Source organism: Pectinophora gossypiella, chromosome Z (assembly GCF_024362695.1).
Source record: "Pectinophora gossypiella chromosome Z, ilPecGoss1.1, whole genome shotgun sequence".
NCBI lineage: Eukaryota > Metazoa > Arthropoda > Insecta > Lepidoptera > Gelechiidae > Pectinophora > Pectinophora gossypiella.
The window spans coordinates 21,500,750-21,513,926 of NC_065433.1; the positions used below are offsets into that span (position 1 = coordinate 21,500,750).

At 38.6% G+C, this 13,177-nt stretch overlaps 2 protein-coding genes across 5 annotated transcripts in view; one reads left to right on the forward strand and one right to left on the reverse strand.

Moving 5' to 3' along the window:
• LOC126380644 (histone acetyltransferase type B catalytic subunit) overlaps window positions 1-2,343 on the forward strand; it is a 30,406-nt gene extending 28,063 nt beyond the window's left edge. For both annotated transcript variants that reach the window (XM_050030201.1, XM_050030200.1), the window contains exons 2-8: window positions 25-194; window positions 321-492; window positions 653-812; window positions 886-1,051; window positions 1,127-1,275; window positions 1,370-1,538; window positions 1,693-2,343. In XM_050030201.1, coding sequence (XP_049886158.1) covers window positions 75-194; window positions 321-492; window positions 653-812; window positions 886-1,051; window positions 1,127-1,275; window positions 1,370-1,538; window positions 1,693-1,866 — 1,110 coding nt within the window. In that variant the 5' untranslated portion in view covers window positions 25-74 and the 3' untranslated portion in view covers window positions 1,867-2,343. The remainder of the gene's footprint in view (window positions 1-24; window positions 195-320; window positions 493-652; window positions 813-885; window positions 1,052-1,126; window positions 1,276-1,369; window positions 1,539-1,692) is intronic.
• Window positions 2,344-2,567: 224 nt separating this feature from the next.
• On the reverse strand, window positions 2,568-12,439 carry LOC126380629 (protein male-specific lethal-3). Of its 3 annotated transcripts, none has more exons than XM_050030171.1 (12): window positions 12,086-12,439; window positions 11,238-11,416; window positions 10,740-10,864; window positions 9,397-9,508; window positions 7,620-7,808; window positions 6,572-6,697; window positions 5,391-5,560; window positions 4,769-4,943; window positions 4,443-4,544; window positions 3,967-4,075; window positions 3,295-3,467; window positions 2,568-2,970 (listed from the first exon to the last, which is right to left on the reverse strand). In XM_050030171.1, the coding sequence occupies exons 1-12, from the start codon at window positions 12,185-12,187 to the stop codon at window positions 2,898-2,900; spliced, it is 1,635 nt and encodes a 544-aa protein (XP_049886128.1). In that variant the 5' UTR covers window positions 12,188-12,439; the 3' UTR covers window positions 2,568-2,897. The 3 variants fall into 3 exon arrangements, with proteins under 3 accessions (XP_049886128.1, XP_049886127.1, XP_049886129.1); XM_050030170.1 differs by having other exon boundaries at window positions 9,397-9,511; XM_050030172.1 differs by lacking the exon at window positions 4,443-4,544 and having other exon boundaries at window positions 9,397-9,511.
• Window positions 12,440-13,177: the final 738 nt, after the last annotated feature.

A 13,177-nucleotide genomic window follows, 5' to 3' on the forward strand; every position in this document is an offset into this window, starting at 1 on the left:
CTCATAACCTTCCTCTTTTTTCAGTGAGGTCTGCAGAGGATATTGAGAAAGATGATTGTAGTTTCGCCCCAGAAATGTGTCACCAAGTGTTCGGGGAGAACGAAAATATATTTGGCTATTCAGATTTGCAGATTCGTTTGTATTACAGTGCAGGAAGCCTTCAAACATATCTGGGCATTGAATACACGGATAAGGTTTGTTCCAATGTTATTATTCACTCAATTGGAATTGTTGATACAATAATCTCATGTTTTGTTAATGTGGATGTCCACCACTGATTCATCTGTAACTATATTAATTAGTGGACATTTTGTTGTTAGATTGAACCAAGTAAATCTGAGGGATTGAAAGCGGATGACGTAGAAGGAGCTCTAAAAAAAGTTTTGGCACCGGGTTACACCACCAACTTAGATCAATTTGTGTCTTTGTTGAAAAAGGATGAATCTTTTACACCTTATGGGCGGTTGTTATATGCATTTACAGTTACACCACGTAAGTAAATTCACAATATGTTTCTGTCGTGAGTGATGCTCATGATTACCAAATGTTAAATTTTGAAGTACCTACCAATTATATTTTTCTGAAAAGTTTAACAAAGTAAAATCAATCATTTTTCTATTATTAAAAGTACATTCATTCAATATGAATGCAGGTGATGGTGAAGATAAACGTACATTTGAAGTTTATTATACTGAAACATCCACTTCAAACTTCCTGTCCTTCCATCAACGTCTGCAGACGTTCCTGTTGTGGTATGTTGATGCTGCTTCATTCATAGACGTTGATGATGACCAGTGGACATTCTTTACAGTGTGAGTATTACATTTTTCTTTATTAATTAGGAAGTGTGAACACTTCAACTCGTTAATCACCGTAATCACACAGGTACGAGAAATACCAGTCAGAGGAAGGTGGATGGCGATATGCAACAGCAGGATATGCTACAGTATACCGGTACTATGCATACCCCCACCACATTCGTCCCCGTGTGTCACAAGTACTTGTTCTACCTCCATTCCGTAAAATGGGGGTGTGTGCACATCTTTTGCAGGTATTACTTGATCTGTATTCATTAAGTAAGATTTCTTAAGACTTCTCATTTTAATGATGTTCATCATTTTTCCAGACTATTTATTCCCATTTTGTAACTCTCCCAGAAGTAGTTGATATTACTGTGGAAGACCCTTCAGAAGACTTTCAAAGAATTAGGGATTATGTAGATGCCAAGAACTGTCAGTCACTACCAGCTTTCCAGCCTGCAAAGATATTTCAAGGGTAAGAAAAAATATTATCATATAGGTTACTATATATTTTAAATTTTTGATAATTGAAACATTCCCTATAAATTTAATTATTTTTGCTATTTTAGCTTTTCTACGGAGATGGCCAATCAAGCTTGTAGCAAGTACAAAATAAACAAAAAGCAGACTCGACGTGTCTATGAGATTCTTCGCCTGAAAAACACCAATACCTCTGACAAGACTGCTTATCTCAGCTATAGACTGGATGTCAAGAACAGACTCAATGCACCATTTCAGGTTTGATAGTTTGGATTAATAATTAAAAGTTATAATAACATTCAACTTTTGTTTTTGACAATGAAAAACAAAAGTTGATTGCTACTTGACACTGTTGTAACAATATAATTTCGAGTTTTCTTCTATTTATTTATATTTTATTTTAATAATTTAGAAAAAGAAGCTGGAAATGAAAAAGCTACAGAAAGTGCTTAAACCAGAAGAGTATGCAGCAACATTAACTGCCACTGGAGTAGGCGAGACCCAGAACCGCCTCGCCAGTCATTACCAGACTTTGGAGCATGAATATCGTCGGGTTATTCACAGGATGGAGATGGATTTCGATTGATCAATTATAGGCATAAAACATTTTATTTTAACTCTGGTCCAAAAAATACAAATGAAATATTAATTTTCAGTCACCAGTTTTAATGATTGTATAATAAAATGAATTTGTAAAATAGATTCTGTCAAAAAATTGTTGTATTCATCTTTTGTCTTATTTTATTCTTGAACATGATTGTAACTGTTGTGTTTTGAATTACTTTATATGCAATTAATGATGTTTGTGATTGATTATGCTTCATTTTATGTATTATTATAATTAATTTGAATTTATCACTAGCCCACTGATGAGTTATGATTACATTTGTTAGATTACAATTCTGTCGCCAGTCTTAATAAATGATAGAAATACAAATAAATCTGGCAAGTGATGGATTGACCAACCTCAGGAGGACAACTTGTTACATTCATCACATTTAAATATGCTCACTTTTATATCTTTTTTACGATGCCTATCGCTGAATACAATATCTAATTATTACTGAGATGTTTTATTTTGCATGTTATATTCTAAGCTGTACCCATTTGATATTATACAATATCAATGGCGGTACTTACTAAGATCCGCAGAGGCGGTACCTATTTTGTGGGATTGTCTACAAGCAGTCTGGAAATCAAACTGCGGGTGAATGTCTGTAAATGCCAAAAACATCGCCAGTACAGAGAATATGTAGTTCGATGGTAGAATTAACTTACAGTGAAAAATATAGTGAAAACGTATAATTTACTTTTAAACATTTAACATATTCATTGGTACATGTCATGATTACATAAAATAATTATTTAAACATTAAGACAAAATTGATATTCATTACATATATTGAAATTGTCAATACTTAAGTTACGACTTACATTCTAAAGACTTAAATTATCAATTATGATGGAAATTTGGCATGTCTATACAGAATAATTGCATTATGATTATTAAATTGTTATATTGATAACTAAAGAGTCCATTTAGTTAGGGAATGTTTTTCCACTGGTTGATTGTGTATTGTCTCGCGAGTGTTTGTGTGCACTTGCGGAGGCGTGCCGTCAGTGAGAGCGCGCCGTCGCGTCTGCGACGTAGTACGCCTCGCTGAACCACTCGCTGTGCTCGTCCAAGTATCTGCACCAACAGTCAACACCATTAGTTAGTGACTCTAAGATGGCCCATTATGCGTGCTTGTCAACACCATACATGAAATACCTGTTCCATACCCACTATCAATAATAATTTACTCAGGCCGTTTTAAAGCATAATTTAATTCATTGGCGGCCATAACCAAGTAATCATTGTTCAATTCTTAATGAATAATTAAGAAATTCATTGACTTTTTTGATAAAAAATATTTTGTGGTCATTAATATAATTTGATCTACTCGTACCTATCTACAGTCTACTATATGTACAAGTATTATAATATTATGTTTGGTGAGGATTCTGTACTTACTGCATAAACATGTCAATATGTTTCAAAACAAGTTTCAACTTGAAGTCTGGCATCTGCGTCGCATTCAGGAAGTCTGGCAGCTTGACGAAGAGTCGAGACAGGTGTATGGCGCCGTATATCCGGCAAGGGAGGTGTTCTGTGCCTTCTCTCGGGATTATTTCCCACTTAGCAACCTGGCGCAGTGCAACATACGTTACATTAATTAGTCTTGTCATCTAATACATTAAAATAGCAAATCATGAATTTTCAGATTACTAAACCAGTAACCATAGCATACTGCACGCATATTGCAGAAAAAAAATGTAATTTTTCAGTGGGTGGGTAGGTATTTTTATTCTTCATGTTAATGTTCTAAAAATATAATTAAACTCGTGTTTTGTTGAAAATATACTTCGGAAGTGGTTCGATTTCTTCGATGAGCAGTATTGGGGTTCTAACATGGTAACAACCACAGTAATAACAATTATTACGAGGGCTTCAATAGATGCTATCGGTCAAAACCCTCGATATAATTCGAGTCGCGCGTGGCGTGGTTGCTATACCGCGAGGGCATATCAGGATAGAAAATAGAGTAGGTACAGCTTAGTGCGAAAGAGACGTAGCGTGGAAATCTTGAATTCTGACAGTTGTTCTACGCACCGTGCTATAACGCAACTGGTACACTATGATTACCTTCTCCAGCAAGAGGGACAGCGGTGTCCGGGTGGGCGCCGGCGCCGTGGCGGCCGCCTGGGCAGGCCGCGACCACGACTCGCTCAGAGACGATCCGCTACTGCCCACGCTGCAACACAAACATTACCATCGTACCGTCGCTGCAGCTATCATAACCCTTTGTTCCCTTTATTGTAGATACGTATGAAGCATAGTAACTTAATTAAATGTAGCTTGATTGGAATGACAAGAGATATATTTCTACAGTCTAATAAGAAAGAAGCTGCACCCTATGTCTAGAGTGTCGATATATATGTCCTGCTGTCATTCTAATCAAGCTACATTTAATGACGTGTTTCACCACATCTCACCTGTTGAACACACGATTACCTAGCCAAATACAGATTCACGCTTAGCCAAGATTATGTTTTGGAATTACGGATTGCGGCAAGCTCTTCCAGTTCTTCGCTGTTCGCATTAAAAAGATTGTGTCGTACCTAGATGAAAGTGTTTCGAAAGTGCGCGGCTCGCCCGTGGAAGTAGATGGCGCCGGTTCTTCGTTCTCGGACTGTGATACCACCGACTTGTGAGAGCGAAGCCTAGGATAACGATAATATTGTAGTGGCATGTTGAATAATAAACAAACAAACAAACAAATAAATAAACAAAACGTCGCATCGGTGCCGATTCTGGCAGACAAACTTTGTTTTGTGTTCTAAAACAAGCCCTATTAATTCTTGCTCTTACTTTTACAATTGTCAAATTATATAAAAAAATAAGTTTGTCTGGCAGAACTGGCAGCACTGGTAAACTAGTTATTCACCTTCTGGCGACATTGCCGGCGCGGGTGGAGGAGCGTGCTTCCCTAACCTTCGCTGCTGGCACGTTGATGTTATTCTGATTATTCTGCGGCTCGTCCGTTGGCTCGGTCTTGATAACGGGCGTCTCGGTAGCGTCCGGCTTGGCTGGCTCTACATGGTTATTCGCGTGTGCTCCATCTGCAATGAGCATCTCGTAGAAGATAACGTACTTACGCCGGTTGCAGACCAAGGCTTAGCATAGCTGACGCAGTTTTAGTTGTGTGCAGACTGCGAACTATGCAAACACTATGGAAAACTGCGTCAGCTAAGCGAGCAATGCTAAAATAGCTTCTAGAAACCGTTTTTTATACCATTAAAATAGCTTGGTTAGAATGACAGCAGTGCAGTGAAAAATAATAGTGAGGAATAGATGTAGCAGGAAAAATGTGCTGTTCTGACCAAGCTACTTTCTATAAGTTACATGCACACATACAAAAGAACACGCCTATTTTCCGTTGGGGTAGGCAGAGACCACGGAGTTTCACTAACTACAATCCTGATACACCACTTTCGCTTCTTCCACTCTCCTCTCTCTTCTTTTAATAAGTTCTGTACTGGAAAATAATTATTGCAAATTCAACTCACCATGGGACACTTTGCCACCATTTTTCTCTACATCATTGGGATTGGGATCTGGCGGCAGATGAGAGTAGTCCGGTAGTTTGGGGCTTGTAATGGTAGCAGCAGCTTTCAAAGTCTTGTTCTCATACGACGTAATCGTTTGTTGCGCTGCTAGATATTTCATTTGTTCTTGCCTGACGAAAAAGTTATTTCGTTATATATAGTAGTAAGTATATATAATGATGTCAATGCACTTAAAACGAAGAGTCTTTGAGCAATGTGTTCTGCCAGTATTCGTATACGGAGCCGAGACCATGACCCTAACTGAGAAATCCGCAGAGAATCTCCGTGTTGCTCAAAGAGCAATGGAAAGAGCTATGCTCGGCATTTCCTTACGGGACCGGAAGAGAAATACTTGGGTTCGATCTAAAACCAAGGTTAGGGATGTGGTAAAAGTAATTGCCGAACGCAAGTGGAGATGGGCGGGACACATTGCTCGAATGAGCAAGGAAAGATGGACCCGGAGATTGTTAGAGTGGCGCCCACGAGCATTCACAAGACCGAGAGGAAGACCACCAATGAGATGGAAGGACGACATTGTCCGGCACGCAGGGTATGGCTGGATGTCGATAGCCCAGGATCGTCGGAAATGGAAAAACATGGAAGAGGCCTACGTCCAAAATTGGATATAAATCTAGGCTGATATAGATAGATAGATAGAAGTATATATAATAAGCTTAACAAGACTTTTAAATAAATATATTCCACAATTCCGTAATTGTGGAATATATTTATTTATATATATATGGCGCTGTTCAGATTTAACATGATAATTACCTAATATCGCATTGCTTGGGGAACATAATTATTCAAAAATATAATCTAATGGCAGACGCATGGGTGCAATGAGAAGGGTCATCATGTATAACCAAAAACAAAGATAAAAGCATATGTCTGTTATCCATGAAATTAGAAGGTTTAAATTATAAGGTTAAACGAATACAAATCTGTACAGGATCATCTATATTTTTTGAGAAAGTCCTGGGATGTCCCTTATTGGGATGAAAAGGTTGTGTTGAAAAACGAAAACCTCTGTGAAATGAAATTACAAGTAGGTACATATTCTACTATTACAAGACTTCCTAATGACTATTTATTTTAATTTTTGTAAAATGTCAATTTGAGAAGTAGTGTAGGCTACTCACTTTTCAAGGAACTGTCCACATACTTCGTGGTACTGGTTGAGCTCTTGTTTATAAAGCAAGTGTCCTCGCAGGATGAAGTCGAAATATACGCGCAGACCATCGGCTACTTCTCTGATCAGGTTCAACCTGAAAATTTTGGGTCCATATCAGCACGGTAGCTGGCACGGGTCTGCACGACTTCCGCCGCGCGCCACTCAAATTATATCGAGGGCTTCGACCAGCCAACGCAGCGAATGCTATCTACGTAGATAGTGGACGTACGACTATTGGTCAAAACCCCCATCACGTCGCGCGCGACCGCGAGGGCTGCAACTATAATACCAATAAAAATACAATAAGAAAATTGCGGCAGTTGCAGATTAACTTTCAAAAGTTTTTATGGATTCATAGGTTTTATGTTGATCATTTGGCAATAATACTTAGGTTTTACCGTAGAATAAGGAATAATACTACGTATAGAACGGCAACTCTCCGCTCCCCACCAGCGGGTGAGCTAGGTGGCTCCGCCCCCGTCGGTCTTACTTTAGTCTTCAACCGTATTGGTGTCAGACGTCACACAGATGCCTATTAGGTATCAAATGCAATCGCTTTTATATTGTCTCCATGTAAATGTGCGTAACGACGTTCTAAGAATTAGAATACCTAGTATAAATATTACAGACATTTTAGAGTAAATATTTAAAACTACGTTTTATTTTATGATCCCTAGTTTGTGAGTCGTCGTCCTACCCAGTAGCCGTAACGTAGTATACGCATATAGCGCGCGATTTTTTTTAATTTATCGCGTAACCGATAGAAGCTCTTTATTGCATAGTGTGCGATGCTTGCAGCAAGCTGCGGCTACTGTTATGTCAACTTGAGAGTAATGATTCTTGTGTGTATATAATTACATTAGTTCCTGTGCTGTGGATAACAAAGCAAATTTTTAAGTAGTCTGTGGTACCAGCATGTAAAAGACCGGACCTGCTTAATCCTAGGTCGGGTAAGCGGATCCTACGAAAGCGAGACAACACTCGCTAGGGAGATGATAATGAATATTAGTAAGTACCTGCAGGAGACGTCGACTAAGTCCGGCTTCTGGGGCGGGTCATGGCGGCCGCGCGCGGGGTGCCACGCGCCGGCTCGCGCGAACCACTTCACGAAGGATTCCAGGATCTCTGCGGCGCATGGCGACGCCGGCAGCCTCGATAACTTGCCGCGCTTCACCACAAGGTGATAGTCGAATGTGAGGCGATCTCTGGTGGAGGTAACACCACAATGTATTCCAAAGCACAGTAACAAATAGAGGGCCTGTCCGCATATCGCGCGCGATGCGGTAATTGAGGTATTAAAATTGTTTTATTTTTCGCGTAGACGACCAGCTTGCTACGATTACTTGTTACGGTTATCTTAATACAAGCGTATGAATGTTATGTTAGATTGCAGTACGTATTCAGGTTTTCCCAAACTAAGTAGGTACCTTTTTAAGACATTGATTTTCTGTTCGGTGAAACTACCCTCCAACTACTTTCCAGTACTTAGGCTCAGGCGTTTGAATGAAGAAAACTTCTGTTATATACGGTATTCTAAGTTTGTGTGATTGATTATCATTCTTGTAAATACTTGAGATACAATCAATAGCAAACATAACTGTAAAATTTCGCATCATCGGTATCTATGGAATGATTTATTTACGACTTAGGTATACCGCTATAATATTAATATCTTATTTGATACGTTGGTTTATGCCAAGCATGGAGCATTTCGGGCTAAGCGAAAGACGCGAGAGCCTCCGTTGTCTGTTGCTAGAGCGTTGGGCTCTCGAACTGGAGATCCCTGTTCGATTCCCGTTGAAGTTATTGTAGAAATCACTTTGCGAGACTGTTCGTTTGGTAGGGACATTGCAGGCTTGAGTCACCTGATTGTCCGAAAAAGTAAAATGATTCCGTACTTCGAAAGGCACATTAAGCCGTGGGGCGCGGTTATTAGCGGTAAAACATTTCCACCATCCCACAGTGGAGCAGCGTGGTCGAGTATGCTTCATACCCCCTCCAGTTGATTGAGGGGAGGTAGTAGTGTGACCTATATAGGCTGTTATTAATTATGTTATATTGCAGTCGCTGAGCTACGGACAATACCTAGTCTCAGACAATAAATGTGTGTGGGTTGAAGTTTTATTAATAACAAAAATCAATAAAATCTAGCAGCGTTAGGTCATGCGCGGCACCTCACTAGAAGTCGTGTGCCTGGCAACGAAGATGGTTCGGTCATGCGCGCGCGATGTTATTAGTACTTATGATAATATTTGATCGTTACTACCAACTACGTACCAGACGAGCTGGCCTATAATAACTAAGAAAATAAACAATTTTTCATCATTACATGTACGAACGGCTAAGGACTGGAATTCTCTGCATGCGAATCTGTTTCCCGATAAGTACAATCTGGGCCTCTTCAGGGCAAGAGTGAATACACTTTCTAGGTAAGCATGTCCCATATTCGGCCACATCTTCACTTACCATCAGGTGAGATTGTGGTCAAACGTTTTCCTATCTCTCGTAAAAAACATGTCATAAAATGAGAACATATATCTACCGCGGGTTGTACCTGCTCGATCCACCACGACTTTAACCTTTCACCACGCCGCCCGGAGAGCGCTCAATTGCCCAAGCACATGCGTCTCTACTATTATTTATATTTATATCAATGTGCAGTTTTAACTTTACGTGCAGTTTCGTCTGAACGTGCAGTTAGGTTAAAATTTAAAATACACGTAGTTTAAATGAAATTTAGACGGAACATAGTATCAAGGAATGTTTGTATATACGATGAGGACAAGGGCTTACCTGAGTTGTGGTGGCAGCGTGATGGAGGCACGCCCCTGCACGTTGGGTGGCGGCGAGTGCGGCTGCGAGCCGGACCCGTCGCCAGACGAGGAATCCGTATCACCCGTTTCGCCTTCTGATGGCAACGTAAAAGTGACATGGTACCGATATTTTTCTAAATTTCTTTTCATTTTTAAGATCGCAAACAAAACTTTATTTGAAAGTCACGTATATTTGCGCGTTGCTCCTAATCTCCTCTAAGCATTTCCTATAGTTCGCGGCGGCAACGAGAACTCTTAACAAGTAGTGTAACGGTAGGTCAATTTGCACCACAGATGGACCGCCACTATCCGAAGACGAAACCGGACTGGATATTTATAATTCAAAACACCTAACAATCGCCCTACGAAAAATCAATAGAGCAGTCGGTGCAACTGAACGCGCCCGGGACTGAAGTACGTAATAGGTAGATGTAATTGATGTAGCTGTAGTGTATACGAGTGATGGAGAGAGAAGGTAGCATCTATGATTGATTTATGATAGTGTTTATTTTGTACCTAGGTTATCGATGCACTCGATGTTACTCGATTCCTATATCGCGATTGCAGCCGCACGCAATTTGTTACAAATAGTTTACGTAGGTTTCGAGTATTTTTTCAGTTGTTATTTGTTGTTGAACATATCGCTTTATAATTATTAATTAGCTGTTATTTATATATATAATTATAACGAGGAGCGGGGGCACCGCACTTTTAATATTTTTTTCTATATTGGTACACTGCAATGACACGGGAAAAGTTGAAGTTTTCCGCCGAAAGTTATTGATTAGTGTTTTCTGATTAATTAAATACGAAAAAAAGCTGCTTTAAATTGCAATATAAGGTATTAAGGTGAAATTCAGGTATGTCTCAAGAACTTGTTTTAATTCCGAAGAAGTATAGTGTAGGGACTAAATTTGCTTCTGTTGTTTGCTCTTTGACGCGTAGATTGCCTCGACGGTATAGATACAGTTATAGTTTAGGTAATAGTTTGTTTGCTACAACACGAGAGGGTCAGGAGGGGTCCGAACGCCGGAGATTATCTACTCAGATAAAGCTAGATGCAACTAAAATTTTATTTTGCTATTAGTGAATTAACATTGTAATGTTTTTCACAAATTATCAAATTTAGCTTTCTTAGAGTTATGATACTACTTGATCTAGATTGATTAAATAGTTAGTAGAGTAGATTGATTTTTGAAAAGGAAAATCAGATGTGGATTACTACTTATTAGACGGCAATTGTAGTGGAAATTAAACTTACAATTTTTCGTGTGCAATTACTACCATGCGCATATTTTGCTAACGATTGGAGTTCTAACTTACCGTCTGGCTGCGTGCTACTGGAAGAACCGTCGTCGCTGAAGCCGTGCCGAACACGTTTTGCAGACCCAGTGCCTGTTGTTGAGCTGCTTCCCTTCTTGCGCTCACGTCGATACAAATAAGCACCTCTGAGAATGTATATCTTATTTTTGATTGTGTTTTTACTTTTGGGCAACGTTTTATAAGAATGATTAAACTCTGTAATTTATTTCATACACATAAGTTTAGTCTATATACTTACATGTAATGTTAAATTAGGTGCGTTAAGTTCTGAACCTTGCAGTTGGTATATGAGGTAATGGCATGGCAGAGATGAGTTTTATTATAGGGTTAAATTTTGTTACTGTAAGTTCAATCAATGAAATCAAGTATAACTGTTAGTAATAACATAATTTTCTTAAACTAACTATAGAATAAAATACATGAAAGCCCCAAGTACAATATGTGATGTAATACGAAAATAATTCAGTGATCGACTGTTAAGGACCAAAAATATCTTACAATTGGAGCTGAGATTTCTCAGCTAAATCTCTTTGCAACTGTCTGTTTTCTTCTGTATCTTTGAGCACAAAGTCTTCACTGACGCAGCGATCCCACGAGGAGTTCCAGCCTTGGAAGTGAATGAGGTATTCCACTGTGCGACGACCACGTTTGTCTTTACTTTCTATCACCTCTAATACCTGACATAGAAATATTTGCAAAAGTCTTTAATGTAGATTCTGGTCTATATAGTCACAAGTAGTAATGGCTGAGCTGATTCCTTTTAAACAGTAAGGATGGCTGTGTATACAGTATATGTCATCTATCATCAACTCCAAAAGTTGAGCATTCACAGTGTACAGATGCAATAACATTCCTCACAAAACACCAACCTGACATCAAATACCATGACATGCAAAAGTACTCTTTTGTTTCCAGTTGAGTATGTGATTTATGAAACCACTGTATTGTTATATGAACTATAATTTAAATGAGCTTGCTATTGTTTATTTTGTTGATATGAAGAGGTGTACAATATAGGAGACACAGCTATTTTTCACTTTAACTTTTCACTAATCAGGCAGAATGTTGGTAATGTTAAATTTTCTTATCTTTATTCAGATAACTGTTATGCATTCGTCATTCTAGATCACGTTTTCCTGTGTGGGTATTATTTTTACGATTTGTCATTCGAATATGGGCCTAGTTCTGCGACTAATAGTGACAACCTCCATATTGTGTTGTTTACATAAATTGGAATGCAAAAGCGCTAGATGCGCATGTACCGCAAGATGCACCGTAAAAATCGAAGCTCATAGAGCTATTACTACTTGTATAACAGGTAGGTACGTTATTTCTGTGACAATCACCTTTGAATCGTAGAGTACTTTAGCCTTTGTAGGGTCCGGTTCATAGCACAGAACACGTTCACCCTCACTGAATTTATAGCGGACACCTCTTGTTGACACCATGCTCTCGCAGCCAGTTCTCAAACAACGTGAAAATCGAAGCCAAACTTTAAACCAATCACGGTAAGACCTCTTTGGAAATTATTGATTAAAAAGTTAGACGAAACTAAAGAGGGAAAATAAACGAATTGTTTTGATTATAACTATTTCATGGTAGGAAATAGCATCAGTCTTTAAAATAGTACACATTTATATGCAAAAGTAATTGAAAAATGTTTTTGTTTGGGCGTGACGATCAATGGCGGCATAAAGATATGGCGATTTTTTTTTTTTTTTTTTTGTTTTGGTTTTCCCCGAAGGGTAAGGCAAAGGGAACTATGCCCATACAGCCACGTCTGACGTATTTTTTTCTTGATGATTAATGAAATGATGAAAGGTGATGATGATGAAACCTAAGCCCCCACCCTCGGAGTAGACTCCTACTCCGAACCCCAAACGAATTAACTCAAAAGTCCGCATAAACTTTTGAGTTATGAAGCGGCTTCCCAGCACGAAGCGAAAATAGGCAGATACACTTTGTTTATTGAATACTCCAATATAATAACACTCGCGAATGTCTTCCGACTAACTTAATGCGATCATTAACCACAAAACACCACTTCGTATTAATTATTTAGATTATTCAATGAAGAAAGCAACTGTCCCGTTCCCGTCTCCCGCCAAAAAGCCAAAGATATGGCGACTCTAATGTAAACAACAAAGTAGTGGTCTCGCTCGAACGTCAAAATACGAAATCATTAGAGTTGCCCACAACCAACCCACAATATATCGGTATCGGTAGATTGGGGTACCCAATTTTTTTAAAGTAGAAGATTTAAATTTATTTACACCATAAACAAAACAGTTACTTACAGCAATGTAGTATTATTCCTTATTCTATGCTTACATTACAGAAATAAATAATACCCACAAACGACAAAAATAAAATTAAATAAAACTAAAATAATTAAACAAAACAAATTATATACAATTAACAATTAAACTAAACCTTAC